Below are 23,231 nucleotides of genomic sequence, written 5' to 3'. Positions count from 1 at the left end.
CAATGCAGGACTGGCATTGGGACAATGTCCTTGAGTGGCCCAACCAGAGCCCGGACTTGAACCCGATCAAACATCTCTGGAGAGACCTGAAAATAGCTGTGCAGTGATGCTCCCCATCCAACCTGACAGAGTTTGAGAGGATCTGCAGAGAAGAATTGAAGAATCTCCCCAAATACAGGTGTACCAAACTTTTAGCGTCATACCCAAGAAGACTCGAGACTGTAATCATTGCCAAAGGTGCTTCAAGTGAGTAAAGGGTCTGAATACTTATGTAAATGTGATATTGTTATTTTTTATACATAATTTTATACGAAATAATAAAAAAAAATATTTGTTGCTTTGTAATTATGGGTTAGTGTGTTAAGATTGATGAGAGTAAAAAATATTTAATATATTTTAGAATAAGGCTGTAACGTAATTTTTTGGGGGAAAAAGTCATGTGATCTGAATACTTTTCGAAAGCCCTGTGCATGTTGATATTGGACTCCCTTAGGTATCTCCTTGCTCTTATCACTTAATTAAATTTCTTCCAGTAAATGCAGTGAAGGTGGAGAGTCTCCTCTGGAATCTGCAGAGTAATTCAGATAGATTTACCCTGGCTGAGAGTTAGGAGGCCCCGGCCCGAAAAACACTACGATAATACCATTGTACACTAGACATGCCGGCCACCTTGCAACACAACCCTGTCAGTCCACCTCTCTGTCCTGTCTTTGGCCTACACACTAGGGTGTTTGTGAGCACCTCCGTATCATATTAGCGCTGATATTATTAAGTCCTGGCCTCTGTCGCCGCTCCTCACTCCTGGAAGAGATTTAAGTAATTAAGGAAGACCGAACACAACACTCTTGATTGTCTGGCTGGCTGGGTAATGTGACGATGTGGTGGAGTGTGGGGTTAGGGTAGCAGTTCATTCTTTATTTTGTGGTTGGGAGAAGGTATAGGTTGGGGTGTGTGTATTTGGGGGGGGGGGAAGGGGGGTTGTGTGTGTGTGTCTTTCAGAACCACTTTTATTTGGCTTTTACAGTTGCATGTACCAGTGGCCTCATTTATAAACGTTGTGTAAGTACAAAATATCTGCTAAAACATGCGCGCACCAGTTTTCACAAATTTGGCATTTATAAAAACTGAACTTGACATGAGAATGTGCTTAGCTTTTCACAAACTTTAGACCTTGTGATTTCTAGTTTCGAGTGGTTAAAGTTCTGCATTTCAATTAGGGAAGTAGCCTAGTATTGTGTTTGTGCAAATGGGTGACATGATGACACACTTATTCATAAAAAAGACTAAACATAAATATAATAACCAGATATAATCATTTTATTTGGTTTCAGGTATCAACCAGATGCAGACAGTGTCGAAGAAACAAAAGTTTATTTCTAATACAAGGGCAGACAAACAACAGGTCAAAGGCAGGCAAAGGTCAGGAATACAAAGAGGGTGCAAAGGGTCCAAAACGGCAGGCAGGCTCAGGATCAGGGCAGGCAGAATGGTCAAAACTGTCTAGGACTAGAAAACAGGAGCAAATTCAGACAGGAGCAGGGTAACAAATGCTGGTAGGTTTCACGAAACAAAACGAACTAGCAACAGACAAACAGAGAAGACAGGTATAAATACACAGGGGATAATGGGGAAGATGGGTGACATCTGGAGGGGGGTGGAGACGAGCACAAAGACAGTTGAAAAGATAATTTGCTATTGGTGAGAAGAATGAAGTTAAAGAAGTTTTGCATCTTTGCATTCGAAATAGTTAGAACAGGGATGGGCAACTTTGATGGGGGTGGGGGCAACATAAAAACTGAATCTCAAGTGGTGCCTGTAGTGGCTCATGAGCAACATATTTTAGCGGCACCCCTTGTGACAGCGAAGTTTTAAAGTTTCCTGCAATTCTGCACATTTTGTCATTGGGCATAGAGAAAATGTTGCAGTTTTTAAGTAAGTTTGCTGCAATTCTTAACATTTTGCCATGGGGTGGAGAGAAAATGTTGCAGTTTTTAAGTAAGTTTGCTGCAATTCTTAACATTCTTAACATTTTGCCATTTCATAACACATTTCATGCAATTCTACTCATTTTGCCGTGGGGCGTAGAGAAAAATGGTGCAGTTTTACCACAAATGTTCTGCAATTATACTCATTCTGCCATAGCGTGGAGGCAAATGTTTGCAGTTTGTAATATGATAACTGATGATCAATGGGCCCCACCCCGGTCAGTAATTCAACCATGCTCACTAAGTTTAGACAGCAAGCCACGAGACTAATTTACCAATCTAAAAATATTTAGCTGTCATGGGCTAATTGAATGACTGCTGATGCACAACCGAATTTCGAAATTGCACCTTGTGCATTCATTCTATTATTCTAACAATCAACAGTAAATTGAGACTGAATTATTATTTAAAACAAAATGTGAAATTAATCTGCAGGCCGCCAGTTGCCCATCCCTTTAATCATTTCCTTAAGACTTTCAATAAGACTTTTACTAACACTACTATCTTATTTTGATTCACTTTTTTTTTAACTCCAAGCACAGATAGTACACATGGAAATGCATTTCCTTGGGCATTAATCATGCAAACATATTGATTTATTTATTGCGACAGCATCAGTAACATTCAACCCTATAATCGTCTGTTCTCTATCCACGGAATTAGTCCACCGTGCCACCATGTTCTGGGATTAATTTGAGAACATGAATATAAATAGAACCATGAGGAAACCTGTAAGAACTGTTACACTGAAGTACTGAAATTCTGTAAGGGGTGCGAACTGGCGGCAGAGAAGTCAGACGCAGGAGAGAAATAACTGTGTTTCCAACGGCGCAGTTTATTTAACAAAACCCACCGGAAAACAGAATAATAAAACAAATGGGTACATAACCCACCGCACACCAGGACAGCCGTGCACAAGCATTTACAATAAACAATCACCGACAAGGACAAGAGAGGAAACAGAGGGTTAAATACACAACATGTAATGATGGGATTGGAACCAGGTGTGATGGAAGACGAGACAAAACCAAAGGAAAATGAAAAGAGGATCAGCGATGGCTAGAAAGTTGGTGACTTCGACCGCCGAACGCCGCCTGAACAAGGAGAGGGACCAACTTCGGCAGAAGTCGTGACAAATTCCCACAGAATAATGTTGTTTCTTAGCGTTCTCTGAACTATTTGAGAACATTCCCAATGTCAAATCAGTTGAAGAATGTTCCTAGAAAATGACCAAAATTGAAATGAAATGTAACCATGTTTGAACTCTTACGAAACATTCTGCTAAAGTAATTACATATTTTTTAATACTAATATATATATTTTTTTTAAAGTTCCTTGTGCTGAGAATGTTCCAAAGCCAAGCATCTATCCTGCACCATTCCCAGAATGTTGTGGGAAGGTTGTATACAAAATAACCATGGGACAATCATGCTCTCACAAAACTCATGGTCCTTAGAATGTTATCCGCTAGCTGGGCTATTTCCTAATTCATTTCCATTATCATTTCAGAATAAATTCCTCACCTTGTCTGACTGTGATGGTTTCATGCTCACAAAGTAGCCTATAGGCCTACAACATCCCATCTCTCATTTAATTGGACCCACTTTACAATAGTAAATAGATAAACTATTTAAAGTATTTTGCTCTGTGGTCAGATCCATTTACGTTTTTTTTTTTTTTGCTATTGAATATATATGCGCCTGAATAGCTTCCTGTAATTGTAATTGTCGCACGTAAACAATATTTAATATAAACATAATACATATTTTTATAACCATTGCTGAATAAATTCCTTGCCACCTTTTCTGGTCATGATGGGCTCATATTCCCGAAGAATCTTTAGCCTTCAACAAATTACTATTTCTCATTAAATTGGGCTTATTAGAATGGCTATTATTTCAAATATTGAGCTCTATGCATCAGAAAGCGAGTAAGGTTTATAACATACAGTAGAATTGAACAGATGAAGAGGCAGTTTATCTTTTGCTTTGAAGTTTTTAGGCTAGCAACCACTGTAGTTTACAATTTTTTTTATAGACATACTAGATACGTTTTCAAAATTCGTGGGCAATGCAGCATATTTAGGTTCGGGAAAAAGTTAATAAAAAACGCTATTGAATTCAAACTATCTGTTTACAGTTCCACAACAATTTGCAATATTTTGTTTCTCCAGAAATGGTCAGATAAGCTACAGCAAATGTCACTTTAAAAGTTAAAAACATTCTGCCAACACCTCCAGAGACATTTGATCAAGTTCGCAATTGCTATTTCCTTTAGAAACCGTCTTGCCCTAATTCCAATACTTCCAAAGTATACAACAAATAGGGGCTTTATTGTCAACATGCTGAACAAAAATGCAAACGCAACATGCAACAATTGTAAAGATTGTACTGAATTACATTTCATAGAAGGAAATCAGTCAATTGAAATAAATTCATTGGGCCCTAATCTATAGATTTCACAGGGCAGGGGCGCAGCCATGGGAGGGCTAGGCCCACCCACTGGGGTGGATTCTCTGTTGGACATCCCTGCTGTCAGCATGCCAATTGCACATTCCCTCAGAACTTGAGACATCAGTGGCATTGCGTTGTGTGACAAAATGGCACATATTAGTGTCCTTTTATTTTCACCAGCACAAGGTGCACCTGTGTAATGCTGTTTAATCAGCTTCTTGATATGCCACACTTGTCAGGTGGATGGATTGAGAAATGCTCACTAACAGGGTTGTAAACAAATTTGTGCACAGAATATGAGAGAAAAAAAGCATTTCTGTGATCTTTTATTTCAGCTCATGAAAAATGGGACCAACACTTTAAATGTTGCGTTTATATTTTTGTTCAGTATAAAAGGTGAATAATGGCCGTTTTTTTAGATTTATAACAGAAAACATGCTTATGTGTGGTGTGCCCCAAGTAGATAAATCTCAATATTTTTGAATTTGCGCAGTTTTATTCAGAAATGGCACACACAGATATTTAGTGTGAAATGTAGGCTAGGCATTGGTTATAAAAGAGGACCCTGGTTTACACAGGCAGCCAATTCGGATATTTTGTCACTAATTGGTCTTTCGACCAATCAGATCAGCTCTGAAAAAGAGCTTTGACGTGAAAAGATCTGATATGATCTGTCTGGCTGTGTAAATGCAGCCTACTATGCCCATGCTTGTTGCTGGGCTGAAAAGAGAAGCATCTCTCAATGATTTGACTCCATCTACTGTTCAAAGGCTGCGTCTACACAGGCAGCCCAATTCTGATCTTTTTTAATCCACTAATTGGTATTTCGACCAATCACATCCGATCTTTTCACATCATCTCTGTGTAATTGTAAAGCACCAGTATCACACACACATGTTGTGAATATATTAATATGTCGCCTAGTCTAGGATTACTTCAAATAAATGCTTTTATGATAGAGAAACAGTGAAAATCAAGTTCTAACTTGGAAAGAATTTAGAGGATATAGGCCACTATAAAAAACAATCTTGCACTTTGCTCTTATAATGTTTTAAATAAATATTTGAGACATCAGTCCCAGCAGCCAAAGAACGGAACGCGCGCATCATGGGGAGCGTACGCACTGTGGCGCAGGCTACAAGCTATTAGCACCCGAGGCGTTCGTGGGTTTAAAAAACATTCAAGAAATAAACCGTGTAGTTGGTGCAATAGAAGTAGAAGAAACTGCCAACGTGTCATCGGCAGGATTAAGGTGGGTTTCCGATTATTTCACGAACAACACAATGTATTTTAAATTGGAGACATTTGTAGATTGTTGCGGGAGTGTTTGGAGTCCTGAAACGCGCTGGGATGAGATGGTTGGTGTGGCCGCTGTTTCGGCCCTGCTGATGAGGGGAAGCATCACTTTAGACATGATTACAGAATGGCTCACTGAGAACAGCTACCGTTTTCGAATTTTAAATGTACGTATGGGGTGATTTTGAATTTAGAACTGTGCTGGATACGTTTGGATAGGGCTGGTGTTTTCTCAAGGGGCGGCATCCAAGAGTACTGTAAGGAATTTGGAAATGGAATCTTAAGTATCAGGTGACGTGCTGTGGGAAATCAGGATTCGCAGAAGATTAGGTCCGAAGTTATTGTTCGTTCACCTGGGTTACTAGCTCTAATTGCATTTCGCATAGTGTTTGATGAACTTCGATATGCCTACATAGTGGCTCGTTTTTGCTGAATCGGCCCTAACACTGCCACGCCTCTCCTATAACTTACAAGAGATCGTAAAGTTGATGTGCGTGTGTGTATTGTACTCTTCTCGTTCACCAAGGCTAAATTATAGTATAGGAGATAGGTCCGTCTTCTGACGTTTCACATTATTGCCACCAGCTAGGGCTAGGCTACTTAGAAACGTGAACACAGAGTGAAGGTCTGGTTAAGGAATGTTATGTAACTTCAGAGGTGTGTTTTTATATAACAATCTCCCAGAGAGAGGGGATGTGTGAGGGTATGTAAGGAAAGCAATCCATTATGTTACAGCGAGCAAAACAATGTTTCTATAACGTGTGTGTTAAAACAAGCAAAACTGCTCAAGATGTTCCACTTCGACATTGTTATTTGTATGAGTGCACACACTATTAACTTTGTGTGGTGGCTATAGGGCTACATCTGCTGTGTGACATCCCATATGTACCTATGAGCAAGCTCTGAGGCCCCGACTGGGTGTCTGTTTCCTCTGCCCCTATAGACCAGTGTTATGTAACATATGCTACACACAAGTGCACAGCCGGGCATGCACTCAAACGTGCAGTCGAGAGTTAACTACATCAGGTATTTACTGTGTGCAGTGGATAGGTGTAGGTTGTGCTTTTGTTTCTATTTGGTTGTTTGATGTTCAGTTTGGAGTAGATGTTTTTAGTGCAATTAGTGTGGAGCTCTTTTGGCCTTTGTCAAATAAAATAGTATTTGTAACATGCTCCGAATACAATAGGTGTAGACCTTACAGTGAAATGCTTACTTAACTGCATTATTTCATTAAGGGCTTGTAAGACAAATGCGTGATAAGAAATAAAAGTAACAATTAAAGAGCAGCAGTAAAATAACAATAGTGAGGCTATATACAGGGGGGTACAGGGTCACAGATTAGTCGAGGTAAAATATTCATGTAGGTAGAGTTAAAGTGACTGTGCATAAATAAACAGAATAGCAGCAGCATAAAAGAGGGAGGGGTAGGCAGGCAATGTAAATAGTCTGGGTAGTCATTTGATTAGATGTTCAGGAGTCTTATGGCTTGGAGGTAGAAGCTGTTGAGAACTGCCTTTTGGACCTAGACTTGGTGCTCCAGTACCGTTTGTCGTGCAGTAGAGAACAGTCTGACTAGGGTGGCTGGAGTCTTGGACAATTGTTTTGGGCCTTTCTCTGACACCACCTGGTATAGAGGTCCAGGATGGCAGGAAGCTTGGCCCCATAGATGTCCTGGGTCGTACGCACTAACCTCTGTAGTGCCTTGCGGTCGGAGGCCGAGCAGTTGTCATACCAGGCAGTGATGCAACCAGTCATATGTTTCTTTTTATGGTGCAGCTGTTGAACCTTTTGAGGATCTGGGGACCCATGCCAAATCTGTTCAGTCTCCTGAGGGGGAAAAGGTTTTGTTGTGCCCTCTTCACGACTGTCTTGGTGTGCTTGGACCATGATAGTTTGATGGTGATGTGGACACCAATGAACTAGAAGCTCTCAACCTCCTCCACTACAGCCCCATCGATGAGAATGGGGGAGTGCTCGGTCCTCCTTTTCCTGCAGACCACAATTGTCTCCTTTGTCTTGCTCACATTGAGGGAGAGGTTGTTGTCCTGGCACCACACTGCCAGGTCTCTGACCTCCTCCCTATAGGCTGCCTCATTGATTTCGGTGATCAGGCCTACCACTGTTGTCATCAGTGAACTTAATGATGGGATTGGAGTTGTGCCTGGCCATGCAGTCATGAGTGATCAGGGAGTACAGGAAGGGACTGAGCACGCACCCCTGAGGGGCACCTGTGTTGAGGATCAGCATGGCGGATGTGTTACTTGGGTTGCCCTTTTCTTATATTCAGAGGTGGAAACTCTGTGGGAATATATGGGAATTAATATTAACACCATTTAAATGTAATGTTTTTTGCATTGAATATATTCACCATATCATATGGAGACAGAAACGAACCTTTTACCTTATCATAATTAGACATAATTGCAAATGATGAAATCCTTCCCAAATAGGTAATAAAAAAACTATTTAGTTACAGATTGAACTTTAATTAAATGAGTTCACTCTTCACATGGGATGATTTCACTGAAGGGACAAAAGGGAAAATTGAATGATCCCCCAATGATCCATCACATCTCCCAAAATGTTTTCAACATGCATCTGTAAAATGATAATCTAGAAACTAAAGCTTTGGTTGTCTTCCTCAGGCTTCCATGTCTTCTCCCTGGACCTCAATGTCCACCTCTTGAACATCAGACTCTGAGGCCTCATCTTTACTGTCACTTTCCAATCTTGTTGAGGATCGCTTTTTGTCAGGCTCAAAAAGCCTCAAATTTGCCCGGATGGCAATTTTTCAACCCTTGTATTGGTCAGCCTGTTGCGTGTGTGTGTGTGTGTGTGTGTGTTCCAAAACAAGGACCAGTTGCACTCTGAGGTGGCTGATGTTGGTGGGATTTGGAGGATGATGGAGGCCACAGGGGAAAGAGCCTCGGAGCCACAAAGTCCCTTCCACCAGGTGACTGATGAGATATGTTAGCACGACTGCCATATTGCATCTCCATCCCAAAGCCCTTGCTTGGAAGTGGACTTCACCAGACTGCCAAGAACCTTGCCCTCATCCAGGCCAACGTGGCGAGACACGGTAGTGATGACACCATAGGCCTTGTTGATCTCTGCACCAGACAGGATGCTTTTGCCAGCATACTTGGGGCCCAACATGTACAGTTGAAGTCGGAAGTTTACATACACTTAGGTTGGAATCATTTAAAATTTGTTTTTCAACCACTCCACAAATTTCTTGTTAGTTTTGGCAAGTCGATTAGGACATCTACTTTGTGCAAAGCACAAGTAATTTTTACAACAATTGTTTACAGACAGATTATTTCACTTATAATTCACTGTATCACAATTCCAGTGGGTCAGAAGTTTACATAAACTAAGATGACTGTGCCTTTAAACAGCTTGGAAAATTCCAGAAAATTATGTAATGGCTTTAGAAGCTTCTGATAGGCTAATTGACATAATTTGAGTCAATTGGAGATGTACCTGTGGATGTATTTCAAGGCCTACCTTCAAACTCAGTGCCTCTTTGCTTGACATCATGGGAAAATCAAAATAAATCAGCCAAGACCTCATGGAAAACAATGTAGACCTCCACAAGTCTGGTTCATCCTTGGGAGCAATTTCCAAATGCCTGAAGGTACCACGTTCATCTGTACAAACAATAGTATGCAAGTATAAACACCATGGGACCACGCAGCCGTGAAACCGCTCAGGAAGGAGATGTGTTTTGTCTCCTAGAGATGAACATACTTTGGTAAGAAAAGTGCAAATCAATCCCAGAACAACAGCAAAGGACCTTGTGAAGATGCTGCAGGAAACGGGTACAGAGTATCTATATCCACAGTAAAACGAGTCCTATATGGACATAACCTGAAAGGCCCGTCTGCAAGGAAGAAGCCACTGCTCCAAAACCGCCATTACAAAAATCAGACTACGGTTTGCAACTGCACATGGGGACAATGATTGTACTTTTTGGAGAAATGTCCTCTGGTCTGATGACACAAAAATAGAACTGTTTGGCCATAATAACCATCGTTACATTTGGAGGAAAAAGGGGGTGGCTTGCAAGCCGAAGAACACCATCCCATCCGTGAAGCAAGGGGGTGGCAGCATCATGTTGTGGGGGTGCTTTGCTGCAGGAGGGACTGGTGCACTTCACAAAATGGATGGCATCATGAGGGGGGGAAATTATGTGGACATATTGAAGTAACATCTCAAGACATCAGTCAGGAAGTTCAAGCTTGGTTGCAAATGGGTTTTTCCAAATGGACAATGACCCCATGCATACTTCCAAAGTTGTGGCAAAATGGCTTAAGGACAAAGTCAAGGTATTGGAGTGGCCATCACAACGCCCTGACCTCAAGCCTATAGAACATTTGTGGGCAGAACTGAAAAAGCGTGTGCGAGCAAGGAGGGCTACAACCCTGACTCAGTTACACCAGCTCTGTCAAGAGGAATGGGTCAAGTTAAACAATTTAAAGGCAATACACTCAATTAGTATTTGGTAGCATGTAAACTTCTGACCAACTGGGAATGTGATGAAAGAAAATAAAGGTGAAATATCATTCTCTCTACAATTATTCTGACATCCAAATTCTTAAAATAAAGTGGTGATCCTACCTGACCTAAGACTGGGAATTTTTACTAGGATTAAATGTCAAGAATTGTTAAACTGAGTTTAAATGTATTTGGCTAAGGTGTACTTTTGACTTCAACTGTAGCTTCTGTGGTCCATGGTCATTGACTGCCTTCAGCTCATCTGCATTGTAGAGACCGGTGTGTCTGTTTTCCCTTGTCTGTGCTCTTGTAGAATACTGGTTGAGGGGTGGAGATGTAGTTAATTATTCCTTGCCCACGAACATTCGACCACCCATCGGAGATGATTGCAATACAGTCTGCTTTCTCTATGATTGATTTGCTTGACTTTTACATGAACTCTGTTGAACTCTGCATCCAGCAAATTAGTAGATAAAACATGTCTGGTTGAAGGGGTGTATGCTGGGCAAAGAACGTTAAGAAATATTTTCCAATACTCATTGCCTGTGAGCATCAGAGGTGAACCAGTTGCATACACAGCTTGAGCAAGACATTCATCAGCATTTCTCTGACTACGTTCCTCCATTGAGTCAAAAAGAACCGTATGATTCCAGGAGGACCATGAGCTGTTACTATCGATAAGGTGTCTGATTCATAATTTTCACCTCGAATAGAAGTATAGGGACTTTTGTCAGAGGTTGCTTGTGTGCTTAGGGAACTTTATGCACTTGGCCAGATGATGCTGCATCTTTGTTGCATTCTTCACACATGATTTGGCATAGTATTTGCAAATCTACACAGCTCTTCCTTCTACATTAGCTGCAGTGAAATGTCTCCACACATCAGATAGTGCCTGTGGCATTTTCCTGTAAAGATTAGAAGAGTAAAAACAAATACAGTTCCATGTACAGAAATAGTTAAGCAGTTAGATTAAACAACTTTTGTAAGAAATGTTTTTAAATGAAACGTGTATGGAAACAGGTGAATTAACACTGCTCAGTTAGCAGGCTCAAGCAAGCTAAAAACCCACATGGTAGCAAAAACTAACTAGCAGAAATTGTTAGAAATGATTTTAAACAGACTTTGCTGTAGGCTACTATTTACTAGTTAACAAGAAATCATGTCATATAAAATATATTCACCCCACCCAGTATTGTAATCAACTTACCAGAAAGCATGTATCCTTGGCTCAGACAGTGTGGACTCCATAGCATCTCATTAGTGTGCAAGATCTTGAGATTCAGCTGTACATGTGATGAAAGAATGCACTGTGCATGCAGAGGGTTGCAATTCCATTGAATTGGGGATAGTTTAACCAAAATACCCCACAAGACCTAGAATTGATTTGTCTCTCAAAAAAAGGTTCACTGTTATAAGCTAACCTTTTTTTTTTTTATGAATTTAAGCAAAATTCCCGGTCTTAACTTCCCATGGAAAATTTCCGGGAAAATTCAATCAGTTGTTACCTACCCTTACCACATGGGGGTGGCCCGTCAGGAAGTCCAGGATCCAGTTGCAGAGAGGTGTTTAGTGGAGATGACAGTTTAACGTGAATTCACATCTCCACTGCACAGACACTACATAAGATCACTTACACACAGACTTCTCCATTTCCAAGCAAGAACAGCAGTAGGTTTTCCTCAAAATATTCAGAAATTAATAACCTACTATAGTTACGCTGATATTATATCCCCCTGCTTATTAACTCCCATTTCCCCAGTGTGACAGTAGTGTGTAACGTGAGCATGGTTCACAGGAGCAGCACAAAATGTCAGCAGGGAACAGGGCAGATTTTTTTAACACCACACCCCCACCCTGGCCTAATGGAGCACACAGCAAAGCTCTGGAATGCCATGGTAAAGTTATGCGGGTGGGGGGGCTATTCAGAGTGTGGGTTTCTGATGTTGGGGAGAGGGTTGATGTGTGTGTCTGTGCGAAAGACCTACCCCAAACCTGGATCATATTTTTATTTAACTAGGCAAGTCAGTTAAGAACAAATTCTTAGTTACATTGATGGCCTACCGGGGAACAGTGGGTTAACAGGCTTGTTTAGGGGCAGAACGACAGATTTTTACCATGTCAGCTCGGGGATTCGATCCAGCAAACTTTCGGTTCCTGGCCCAGTGCTCTAACCACTAGGCTACCTGCTGCCCCATGTTGGCGGGGCGCTGAGCCCCTAAGGTTATAGGTGTAGTGACCCGTGTCAGCCCAACATGTTCGGCTGAAACCAGTTGGAACCAAATCATTCTGGTCAAGAAAAGGGCTAACATGCTGACCAGACTGCACGCAAGTTGATTTTGTCCACCCACATCAGGACACGCAGGTTGAAGTATCAAAACAAACTCTGAACCAATTGTATTAATTTGGTGACAGGTTGAAAAGCATTAAACCAATATGGCAATTTAGCCAGCTAGCTTGCTGTTGCTAGCTCATTTGTCCTATTTAGCTAGCTTGCTGTTGCTAGCTCACTTGTCCTATTTAGCTAGCTTGCTGTTGCTAGCTCACTTGTCCTGGGATATAAACATTGGGTTGTTATTTTACCTGAAATGCACAAGGTCTCTCCTCTGTCCTTCAGGCCTCATCTTCTTATTTTGGACTTTATATGGCGGTTGGCAACCAACTTTAGGTGCATTACCACAACCGACTGGAGTGTGGACCTCAGTTTCTTTCAATCACACACGTGGGTATATGCTCCTAAAAACCAATGAGGAGATTGGAGAGGCTGGACTTGCAGCGCGTGGAGCGTCACAAATGGAACCAAGTTCTATTTTAGCGCCTGTCCACGCCGTTGTTGGCTGCCCCGTGCAATGATTGAATAACATGTATGTGTAAATGTATTTTGCAATGCGAGCGTTGTGGTCAGCATGTGAGGGGGAGCACAGTTGTAGTGCTAGCTGCAAGAAAGGCAGTAGGGGGCTGCCTCAAGTTGAGAGATGCCTGTAGGGAAACACACTCACCCAAAGTAACGAACATGTCATAAGGGCTGTAATTACATGAGGACCACAAGGTCCGGACCTCTGTCATTTTTTTTTTTTTTTCAAATTTGAGAAGAAAAGGATTAATGTGGACACACAATCAATTACAGATCAACATCTAAAAATATTACACCCAGAGTGGATCAAAACTCAGAAAGCTTATATTCTTGATCGGACTGAGTTTTAATCGTGTCTGCCTCTTTGCTTAATGAGTAGAATCATGAACAGTGGTTTGCTCACCTGCATCCCCCGGATTTGCCTTAGCAGCACATTCACCATTCTCCCAAACCGCTAACTCTGCTCTCTCGTGGCACAGGCCGAGTGCCTGAGACATGAAACAAACTAACCCAGCTCGGGATGGCTCAATTGGGCAACTAGAGACGCTGCTGACAGTCTGTTGGCGAGATGCCAGACAAAAGGCAATTTTAAAACTGTCCCACGACTCCTGCAGTGTCTACAGCAGTGGCGATTTCAGCACTGCTGTAGAGTTGTGGGATGCATGCCAGCAAAGCCACAACACTAAACAATACATTAATTGCACTATAACGGTGACGAGCGGTGCCCACAAACTGCCTACATAAAGCTGTCCCAACATCTTAACACTGCTACACCTGGCTATCAGCAGAGCCTTGTCTGGCAGCGAAACAGTTCATTCAGCCTCATTTACTACCTTTTTTTTTTATTTATAGTAAACAGCTGATATGGCTGACTTGCTTAAACAAATGTGCTTTCTAATGGCAATTGAGATGTACAAACTATTGCATAAGGGGACAGCAAGCGAATAAGAGGCAATCCGTAATTTCGATTTAAGACATGAATGAGTGAGCTAGGATGGACGTAGTCAACTATTTTAGACCTTTTGAAATATACACCAAAATAATGGGCCGTTCTTACTGTTCTCCCTGTACCCCAAGGATGAATAAAGGGTGGCGAATAAGCATACAATGAAAGCTCATGGATTACATTTCCCTAAAACGATATAGGCTACATGTTATAGGCACATGGGCTACTAACATCTTACTGCACAACAGACTGAGTATTACTTTCTTAGCTTCAGTATACATATCTCCCTGGCAGATTATATCATTTATAAAGCAGCATACAATACATTTTTGGGCTCACCTTGCTGTGCTCTCTTGAACATGATCAGTCCAATCAAAGCTACTGTAGACATAAAATGATGTAACTCTAAGGCAGCACCCAAGGGGCTTGAATGTTCTAGCTCTTCCCTTGGACTTGGCAGTGACGTAGTGTCCCCATGAGTGACAGAACACTGAGCCAATCATGGCACAGCGCTCTATTTTCTGCTGGCTGGCCCAAACCACCACAAAAAAAAGCACTGAGCCAGGCTGAAACACCTGCATTTTAGAGCTGCCTTACAAACGTGTTCTCTTTTTCTTGAGTATGGCTTTATTAACTTAATGATATATTTTTCTACATTGTTTGCAAACTGATCTGTAACACCTATAATTTCCAAAATAACATGTAAAACAGGCAAGCCCCCCCCCCCCCCCCCCCCCCCCACACACACAACATACAAATTTGACGAGTCGCCGCCGGTCTACAGACATCCCCCAAACAAAAAGTCTCTGAGAATGAGTGAACCGCTGGTAAATAGTCGCTCATACAGGGCCTTCAGTGTTCACACCCCTTGACTTTTTCCACAATTTGTTGTTACAAAGTGGAATTAAAAGCGATTTAATATTCACTTTTGTCAACAGACTAAATTTTTTTTTAACACTTTATTTGATACGTTTTAAACCCCCTGTGTCAATACATGTTAGTACCACCTTTTGGCAGAAATTACAGCTGTGAGGTTTTTAAAAATTTTGCAAACTTCAAGCTCTGTCAAGTTGTCGATCATTGCTAGACAACCATTTAAGACTTGCCATAGATTTTCAAGTAGATTTAAGTAAACACGAACTAGACCACTCAGGAACGTTCAATGTTGTCTTGGTAAGTAACCCCAGTGTATATTTGACCTTGTGTTTTAGGTTATTGTCCTGCTGGAAGGTGAATTTGTCTCCCAGTGTCTGTTGGAAACCAGACTGAACCAGGTTTTCCTTTAGGACTTTGCCTGTGCTTAGCGCTTTTCTTTTTATTTTTGACTCTAGTCCTTGCTGATGACAAGCATACCCATAACATGATGTAGTCACCATCATGCTTAAAAATATGGGGCGTGGTACTCGGTGACGTGTTGGATTTGCCCCAAACATAATGCTTTGTATTCATGACAAAAAGTTACTGCAAAGAAATTATCACTTTAGTGCTGTTAGTGCATATTTTGGAATATTTGTGTTCTGTTCAGGCTTCCTTCTTTTCACCCTGTCCGTTTAGGTTAGTATTTGTGGAGTAACTACAATGTTGATCCATCCTCAGAAAACTATCACAGCCATTTAACTCTAACTGGTTTCAAATCACTGTTTGCCTCTTTCAGTGAAATCCCTGTGCGTCTTCCTTCTACATCAACTGAGTTAGGGAGGACACCTGTATCTTTGTAGTGACTGGTTGTATTGATACACCATCCAAAGTGTAATTAATAACTTCACCATGCTCAAAGGGATATTCAATGTCTGCTTTTATTTATTTTTTACCCATTTTTTAAAATGTTACCCCTTTTTTCTCCACAATTTCATGGTATCCAATTGGTAGTAGTTAGTCTTGTCTCATCGCTGCAACTCCTGTACGGACTCGGGAGAGGCGACGGTCGAGACCCATGTGTCCTCCGAAACACAACCCAACAAAGCTGCACTGCTTCTTGACACAATGCACATCCAACCCGGAAGCCAGCCGCACCAATGTGTCGGAGGAAACACTGTACACTTGGCGACCTGGTCAGTGTGCACTGCGCCCGGCCCGCCACAGGAGTCGCTAGCGCGCGATGAGACAAGGATATCCCTTTAGTAGCCAACTATCTCATACTTCAGAGCTGGCCCAAAATTCACAATGCCTTCTGTTCAAACCATAATAAAAATGTAAAACACGTAGTTACGTTCTAGTTGCGGGTCCAGTTCTGATGTTATGTGTAGGCCTAGCTGAGGCGACCCCGAATCCCAAGTTTCGGCTCGATAGGTCATTTGGTGCCCGAGCAAGACCCTAATTGGTGCTGAAAATCCACTATTTTCCATGCCTTGCTACGGGGTCCTTGAATGAGCTATCGGACAGGAACGTTGGGGTCCGTCTATATGGGCCGAGACGGTCGCAATGCACCTAGTCTTGCGACTCTGGGACATTTCTAAATGTTGTCATTTTCATGATGCAAAAATGAATTGAAGTTATTGCAAATGTACGAGGCTGTTTCTCGGTCCGAGAACCTTCTATAGAGCCACGTAACTCACCACGCACCATCGACCTGAGGTCTAGAACAGGTTTCTAAAGTTTCAGAACTCTAGGTCTGATGGTTCTTTTAATAGTTCAAACAAGGTTAACTAATGCAGGCAGTGTATGTCTCTACGCACCCCAATGTGTCCCTCCTTCCAAGCTGTGTGTGTGTGATTTAGTTTTCTTTGAAATTTTATGGGAGAAATGACTGATTTACAGTTCATGGGGGTTGCCTAATCTCACACAGTAAGTTTTGGAAAGAACCCTTTGAAACAGCCCATGTGACACCAATTATGGCACTTCCGGTTGGCTCAGGAAGCTTTAAGTAAACACATATCCTCATTGGGGTATGTTTTTACGAAATCCTGAGTTTTAAGTCTTTACGTTAAGAACTGACTGATTTACACAGGGTTGAATGCACTATTTCTATCAAACTGCAGGTAGGGTATGGATATACACTTTTAGGGTGATTTTAACCACTTCCGTTTGCTCCAGGAAGCTTAGAATCAACACAGGTAGACCTCATAGTGGCCTGATGGACTGTCACCGAAGACCGGTTCATACGGCATTCATAACCCACACAGGCTTCAGGTTGAATTTAGGGGTGTAGGCAATGTATTCCTATGGGGAGAGAAGTCATTGTAATCTGTGAGAACAAAAAACCCTGATTTCCTCTTAAGGGTTAATGCCACACGGTCAAGGTTAGGCTTGCACAGATCGGGAGGACCTCAGGATCGTATCTGAGGTCGAATTGTGCTTCTCACCCTAACGGTTCTCTCACTGTCACCCAAAAGCAAATGACCATTTAGGGCCAGGCTTCATTTTGGGCCTGCTTTTTTTTCACGGTCGCTGCACTCAGAGCGAGCTACGGTCATGCGGGGCATCTCGTTGAACTCGGCACGGCCTAGAGAATATGGAAATGCCATTGCAGGCTCTGTGTTTCTTTAACCTCTTAGAGCTCGGGACTATTTTTTTCAACATTTTGTTAAAAATCGCGCAAAATTTCAATGTCCTGCTACTCATGCCAGGAATATAGTATATGCATATGATTACGTGTTTAACATGCGAAACCCCAAGGAAAACTGTTCACCCCAAAAAAAAAAAAGAAAGAAAAAAAGATCAATCCGCCAGTTGGCTGTATTGTCTATGGCCTGCGAAAATATATACCTCCCAGTTTACAAGTCCTACAGCTTCCACACGATGTCACCAGTCTTGGCAATTTCCTTGAAGTTATTCCTTGGTCAAACGAAGAAGAGACGCTTGCTTTCATCCGGTACACGACAGGATGTTTTGGAAGAGAGAATTATCGACCATTTCAAGACGTGGAGCTATTGAATACACATCGCCCCGCAATCAATTTGATCGATTTATTAACGTTTACTAATACCTAAAGTTGGATTACAAAAGTAGTTTGAAGTGTTTTGTCAAAGGCAACTTTATAGGCAACTTTGTTAATTTTAAAAAATGATGTTGCGTTTTGTAAATAAGTTTTTTTCCTGGATCAGACGGGCTTCATAAATGGACATTTTGGGTATACATGGACGGATTTAATCAGAAAAATTTGTGATTATGGGACATATAGGAGTGCCAACAATGAAGCTCGTCAAAGGTAATGAATGTTTTTTATATTTTATTTCTGCGTTTTGTGTAGCGCCGGCTATGCTAATTATTTTGTTTACGTCCCCTTCAGGTATTTCGGGGTGTTGCATCCTATCAGATAATAGCTTCTCATGCTTTCGCCGAAAATCATTTTAAAAATCTGACTTGTTGGCTAGATTCACAACAAGTGTAGCTTTAATTCAGTACCTTGCATGTGTGTTTTAATGAAAGTTTGAGTTTTAGCGAGTACTATTAGCATTTGGCGTTGCGCATTTCCATTTCCTGTTGGCTAGGTTTGACGCAGATGTCTCACTTATCCCTAAGAAGTTTTAAGCACCGCACTTTGTCACTCCATCCTTGCTGTGTGTGTGTGTGTGGTGTGTGAGAGCTTTTCTTTGACATCTGTTGGGAGAAATGACTGACTTACAGTTCATGGGGGTTGCCTAATCACACACATGAAGTTTTGAAAAGATCTTCGAAGTCTTTTCCGTTTTGGAGATAAGGCCACGTCGTGATTCGTGATGTTTTGTACATTTGCAATATGATTCCATTCGCCCTCTTGTGGGATTTATCGGGACAGCGGAAAAATGACCAAAATTTGATTATTTTATCAAACGGAAACCGAATGTCCGAGAGTTCGTTTGTCTTCCCGGTAGATCCGGCCCTGCCGCACGGCCCGACGCCTTCGTTTTCGGACGTTTAGTAAGGGACCGTACATTTGCAATATGGACTTTCTCACTAACCATATGGCGAATGTCAATGTTCCCTTAAGGTATGAAAGCACTCAGGTCAATTAGGTGTCTAGCAGCAGTGATATTTGTTGACTGAACCTGAAAAGAACTGGGGGAAACAAAAACATGGAAAAACTAAATGAAATTTGTGGGGTGGGGGGGAACCTGACTCAGGCAACAAAGTGTGTCTGAATGGGGGTTATAGTAGCCTGTTGGTTGTGTGACCCCCCCTCCTTTTAGTTCTCAGTCTTCTGTCCTCTTTTTCTGTTGTTTCTCTGTGTCGTCCTGGTGGTGTGAGGCTGACGCAGATCGGGGGTGACAGACAGTCACAGAACATCTCAGGATGGCTGGGACTAATGCCAACTCTCTGGGACGGGCGGAACCTGTGTGTAGACTTGTGTACGTGCATCCGAGAGTGTTTTCCTGTTCACTAATTTGTGTGGTTGTCTGCGCGTGTGTCTCTGGTGTGTGTGCGCGCGTGTGTGTCTGAGTTGTGACGGTGTGTGTGTGAGAGAGGTCAGTCTGTAAACTGGCAACAGGCCAGCGTCACAGACATGAACTGGTTTTCATTAGTGTTGATCTGTGTCTGCTTCGGCTCACGGAACAGGCCCTGAGTCCCACTGTAAAGTCTCCTCCGGGGACGTGGTCCTTCCAGTGTCTAATAAGAAACCAGTGAACCAGCATCGGTAGAAAGCATACACACACACACCCTCTCTCTTTTGCTCGTAAAACATACTTTGCAGTATTATCTAACTTATCCTGAAGGGAAAGTATTGCCTCATAACATTTAGCACAATGGACCCTTTTGTTTTCAATTTCCATATCTGATTATTTGAATGTTATTTTGTTTGTCCCTTAATTCAATAGCTGACTTCATCTATAACATAACATCATATTAATAATTATCATGTGAGGGACCTTTCTGCAATGAGACTGTGGTGACTGTAATTTCTAAATACTATAAACAGTACGATTAATTTGCTGACAAAATGTCAGCGTTTTTCCTCCCATCCTCTTCAGTGTGCATGTGGTTGGTTGTGTAGTGGCCAGATGGAAGTAGCCTGTTCTCTATTGTTGTCCATGTTGAGGGCTCTATACATAGGTGTTTTATAGGTGGGGATGTTTCGTCCTTCAAGGGGGGGCAGCATTGGAAGTGTGTCACTGAAGTAAGCATTTCACTGTTAGGTTACACCCGTTTTACGATGCATGTGACGAATAAAATAACAATTGTTGATGTCATGGTAACATCAGAATAGCATGGCTTTTATTGTGCAGGCCTTGTCTGATGACTGAGCCACAGAGTTAGTATTTCAGCACTTTATACATTGTGCGACTCCATTTTCATTGATTTGGGTTTATTTTGGATATGAAGAGAAGGTGGTTTTACTTTGGGCTAGGGGAAGACAGAATACAGGTGTAAAGTTAGGCTTGTTTTAAAATAATCCGTTCCCAGTGTGTTCATCAACGGGACCAGACATTACATATTTTATTTGGCATGAGTGACCCTCTAACCTGTGACTCCTGACCTGTAGGGATGGAGTTCCCTGTGGACGTGTTGGATTCAGTGAGGCAAGAGGAGGTGGAGCAGGCAGCAGAGGGCTACATGACCCAGCTACGATATGTCAGCCCCGACAAGACCGAGAGCTTTACCCTGCCCAACCACAGAAAGGTGTACACGCACGCACGCACACACGCACGCACTGTTAGTTTAGTCAACTCTAACACCATGTCACACTTTCTCTCTCTCTCTCTCTCTCTCTCTCTCTCTCTCTCTCTCCCCCTCTCAGATCAGTATCGGTCTGTGTAACGTTGGTTTTGTTCCCATCTATGGAGGAGACCTGAAGCACAAGGTTATGGCCCTGTTCTCCCCAGATGATCAGCTCACAGGTACACACAACACTTTTACACACAACCTCAACACAGTCTGAAAACCCATCCCGAGCCCCCCTTTCCCTATCCTTTGACACAGTCAGTGTAAGCTGATAGTTTCCACCACATAGATACTGTAGGTGTAAGCTATTTTGTTTGAAACGACCAGCATACACACAGCCGATCCATTCAGATCTACTGGAGTTTAGGTTATGGCCTGGGGGTTTATATTTCCTACAGCGTAAGTTTTGATTCTAACCATATGTCATACTCATCGAGCTCTATTCTCAATGTCTCCAGCGGTAGCTCTGTACCTGGCAGGACAGTGGTGGTCAGTAGAGGACATCCTCAGAACCTCCGACCCCTCCAGAACTGGCCTGGTCAAGGTACACACACACACACACACACACACACACACTACAACACAAGATTAATGTAAAGCTAGCACATTGAAACCCCCCCCCCAAAAAAAACCTTGGTCGACCGAAAGTCGTCTGTCCAATCAATTGGTCTAAATAACAAAACTCCGTTCCCTGTGCCACACAGCTGTAGGCTATTTGCGGAAGGGATAAGAAATCATCAGGTAGGTCTTTTTTTATGATGTTTCCACTGAATCGGAGCATGACATTTTTCCCTTTCACGCTGGGGGGTTATGGAAACGGTTATTTTCAAACGCATTGAGGAACTATTGTTATTCTCAATGGATGTAAAACGGACTTAGTTTGTTTGATGGGAAGAAAACATTACTTTGAAGCCCCACAGCTCATTAGTGGTGGTGCGTTAAACCAATTCAAAATACTATCAGATCCCCAATAAGCACATTTTATATGCAGGCCAGGTAGCCTATAGGCCTAATTCTATCCATAATTATGCGCGTGTTGTTAATTAATTGACAGGAGCGCTAAATTGACAGGTCGTACAGTGCTTTCGGAAGGTATTCAGGCCCCTTGACCTCTTCCACATTTTCTTACGTTAGTCTTATTCTAAAATGGATAACATTGTTTTTTTCCTCATCCATGTACACACGATATCCCATAATGACAAGCCAAAAACAGGTTTTTAGAAATGTTTGCCCCAAAAAATATCAAATTGAATTAAGTATTCAGACCCTTTACTCAGTAATTTGTAGATGTACCTTTTTGTAGCGATTACAGCCTTGAGTCTTCTTGGGTATGACACTACAAGCTAGGAACACCTGTATTTGGGGAGTTTCTCCCATTCTTCTCTGCAGATCCTCTCAAGCTCTGTCAGGTTGGATGGGGAGTGTTGCTGCACAGCTATTTTCAGGTCTCTTCAGAGAGGTTTGATTGGGTTCAGGTCTGGGCTCTGGCTGGGCCACTCAAGGACATTTTGATATATATATTATTACACACACAGTTGAAGTCAGAAGTTTACATACACCTTAGCCAAATACATTTCAACTAAGTTTCACAATTCCTGGTATATATATATATATGCATGCTACTGCTCAAAAATAATCAGTTGACCTACAGCCTATCAATCAAACAATCAACCAGTCAAATACAGTCGTGGCCAAAAGTTTTGAGAATTACACACATATTAATTTCCACAAAGTTTGCTGCTTCGGTGTCTTTAGATATTTTTGTCAGATGTTACTATGGAATACTGAAGTATAATTATAATAAGCATTTCATAAGTGACAAATGCTTTTATTGACAATTTCATGAAGTTGATGCAAAGAGTCAATATTTGCAGTGTTGACCCTTTTTTCCCCCCCATACCTCTGCAATCCGCCCTGGCCTGCTGTCAATTAACTTCTGGGCCACATCCTGACTGATGGCAGCCCATTCTTGCATTATCAATGCTTGGAGTTTGTCAGAATTTGTGGGTTTTTATTTGTCCACCCACCTCTTGAGGATTGACCAAGTTCTCAATGAGATTAAGGTCTGGGGAGTTTCCTGGCCATGGACCCAAAATATTGATGTTTTGTTCCCCAAGCCACTTAGTTATCACTTTTGCCTTAAGACAAGGTGCTCCATCATGCTGGAAAAGGCATTGTTCGTCACCAAACTGTTCCTGGATGGTTGTGAGAAGTTGCTCTCGGAGGATGTGTTGGTACAATTCTTTGTTCATGGCTGTGTTCTTAAGCAAAATTGTGAGTGAGCCCACTCCCTTGGCTGAGAAGCAACCCCACACATGAATGGTCCCAGGATGCTTTACTGTTGGCATGACACAGGACTGATGGTAGCATTCACCTTGTCTTCTCTGGACAAGCTATTTTCCGGATGCCGCAAACAATCGGAAAGGGGATTCATCAGAGAATGACTTTACCCCTGTACCTTTTGCAGAATATCAGTCTGTCCCTGATGTTTTTCCTGGAGAGAAGTGGCTTTTTTGCTGCCCTTCTTGACACCAGGCCATCCTCCAAAAGTCTTTGACTCACTGTGCGTGCAGATGCACTCACACCTGCCTGCTGCCATTCCTGAGCAAGCCCTGTACTGGTGG

General features: G+C 42.1%; 1 protein-coding gene across 2 annotated transcripts in view; it reads left to right on the top strand.

Annotated features, from left to right (window-relative positions):
* The first annotated feature begins 5,402 nt into the window (after nucleotides 1–5,402).
* Nucleotides 5,403–23,231, top strand: part of LOC110523872 (soluble lamin-associated protein of 75 kDa) — a 30,682-nt gene continuing 12,853 nt past the window's right edge. The window contains exons 1-4 of one of the 2 annotated variants that reach the window (XM_021602973.2): nucleotides 5,403–5,690; nucleotides 20,429–20,565; nucleotides 20,684–20,783; nucleotides 21,066–21,151. In XM_021602973.2, the coding sequence (XP_021458648.2) occupies nucleotides 20,431–20,565; nucleotides 20,684–20,783; nucleotides 21,066–21,151 (321 nt within the window). In that variant the 5' untranslated portion in view covers nucleotides 5,403–5,690; nucleotides 20,429–20,430. The remainder of the gene's footprint in view (nucleotides 5,691–20,428; nucleotides 20,566–20,683; nucleotides 20,784–21,065; nucleotides 21,152–23,231) is intronic. The other variant, XM_036977584.1, reaches the window with a different exon arrangement.

This window comes from Oncorhynchus mykiss, chromosome 5 (genome assembly GCF_013265735.2).
Source record: "Oncorhynchus mykiss isolate Arlee chromosome 5, USDA_OmykA_1.1, whole genome shotgun sequence".
Lineage (NCBI taxonomy): Eukaryota > Metazoa > Chordata > Actinopteri > Salmoniformes > Salmonidae > Oncorhynchus > Oncorhynchus mykiss.
Note: the sequence above shows the minus strand (reverse complement) of the source record. Positions and strands in the feature narration are given on the sequence as shown.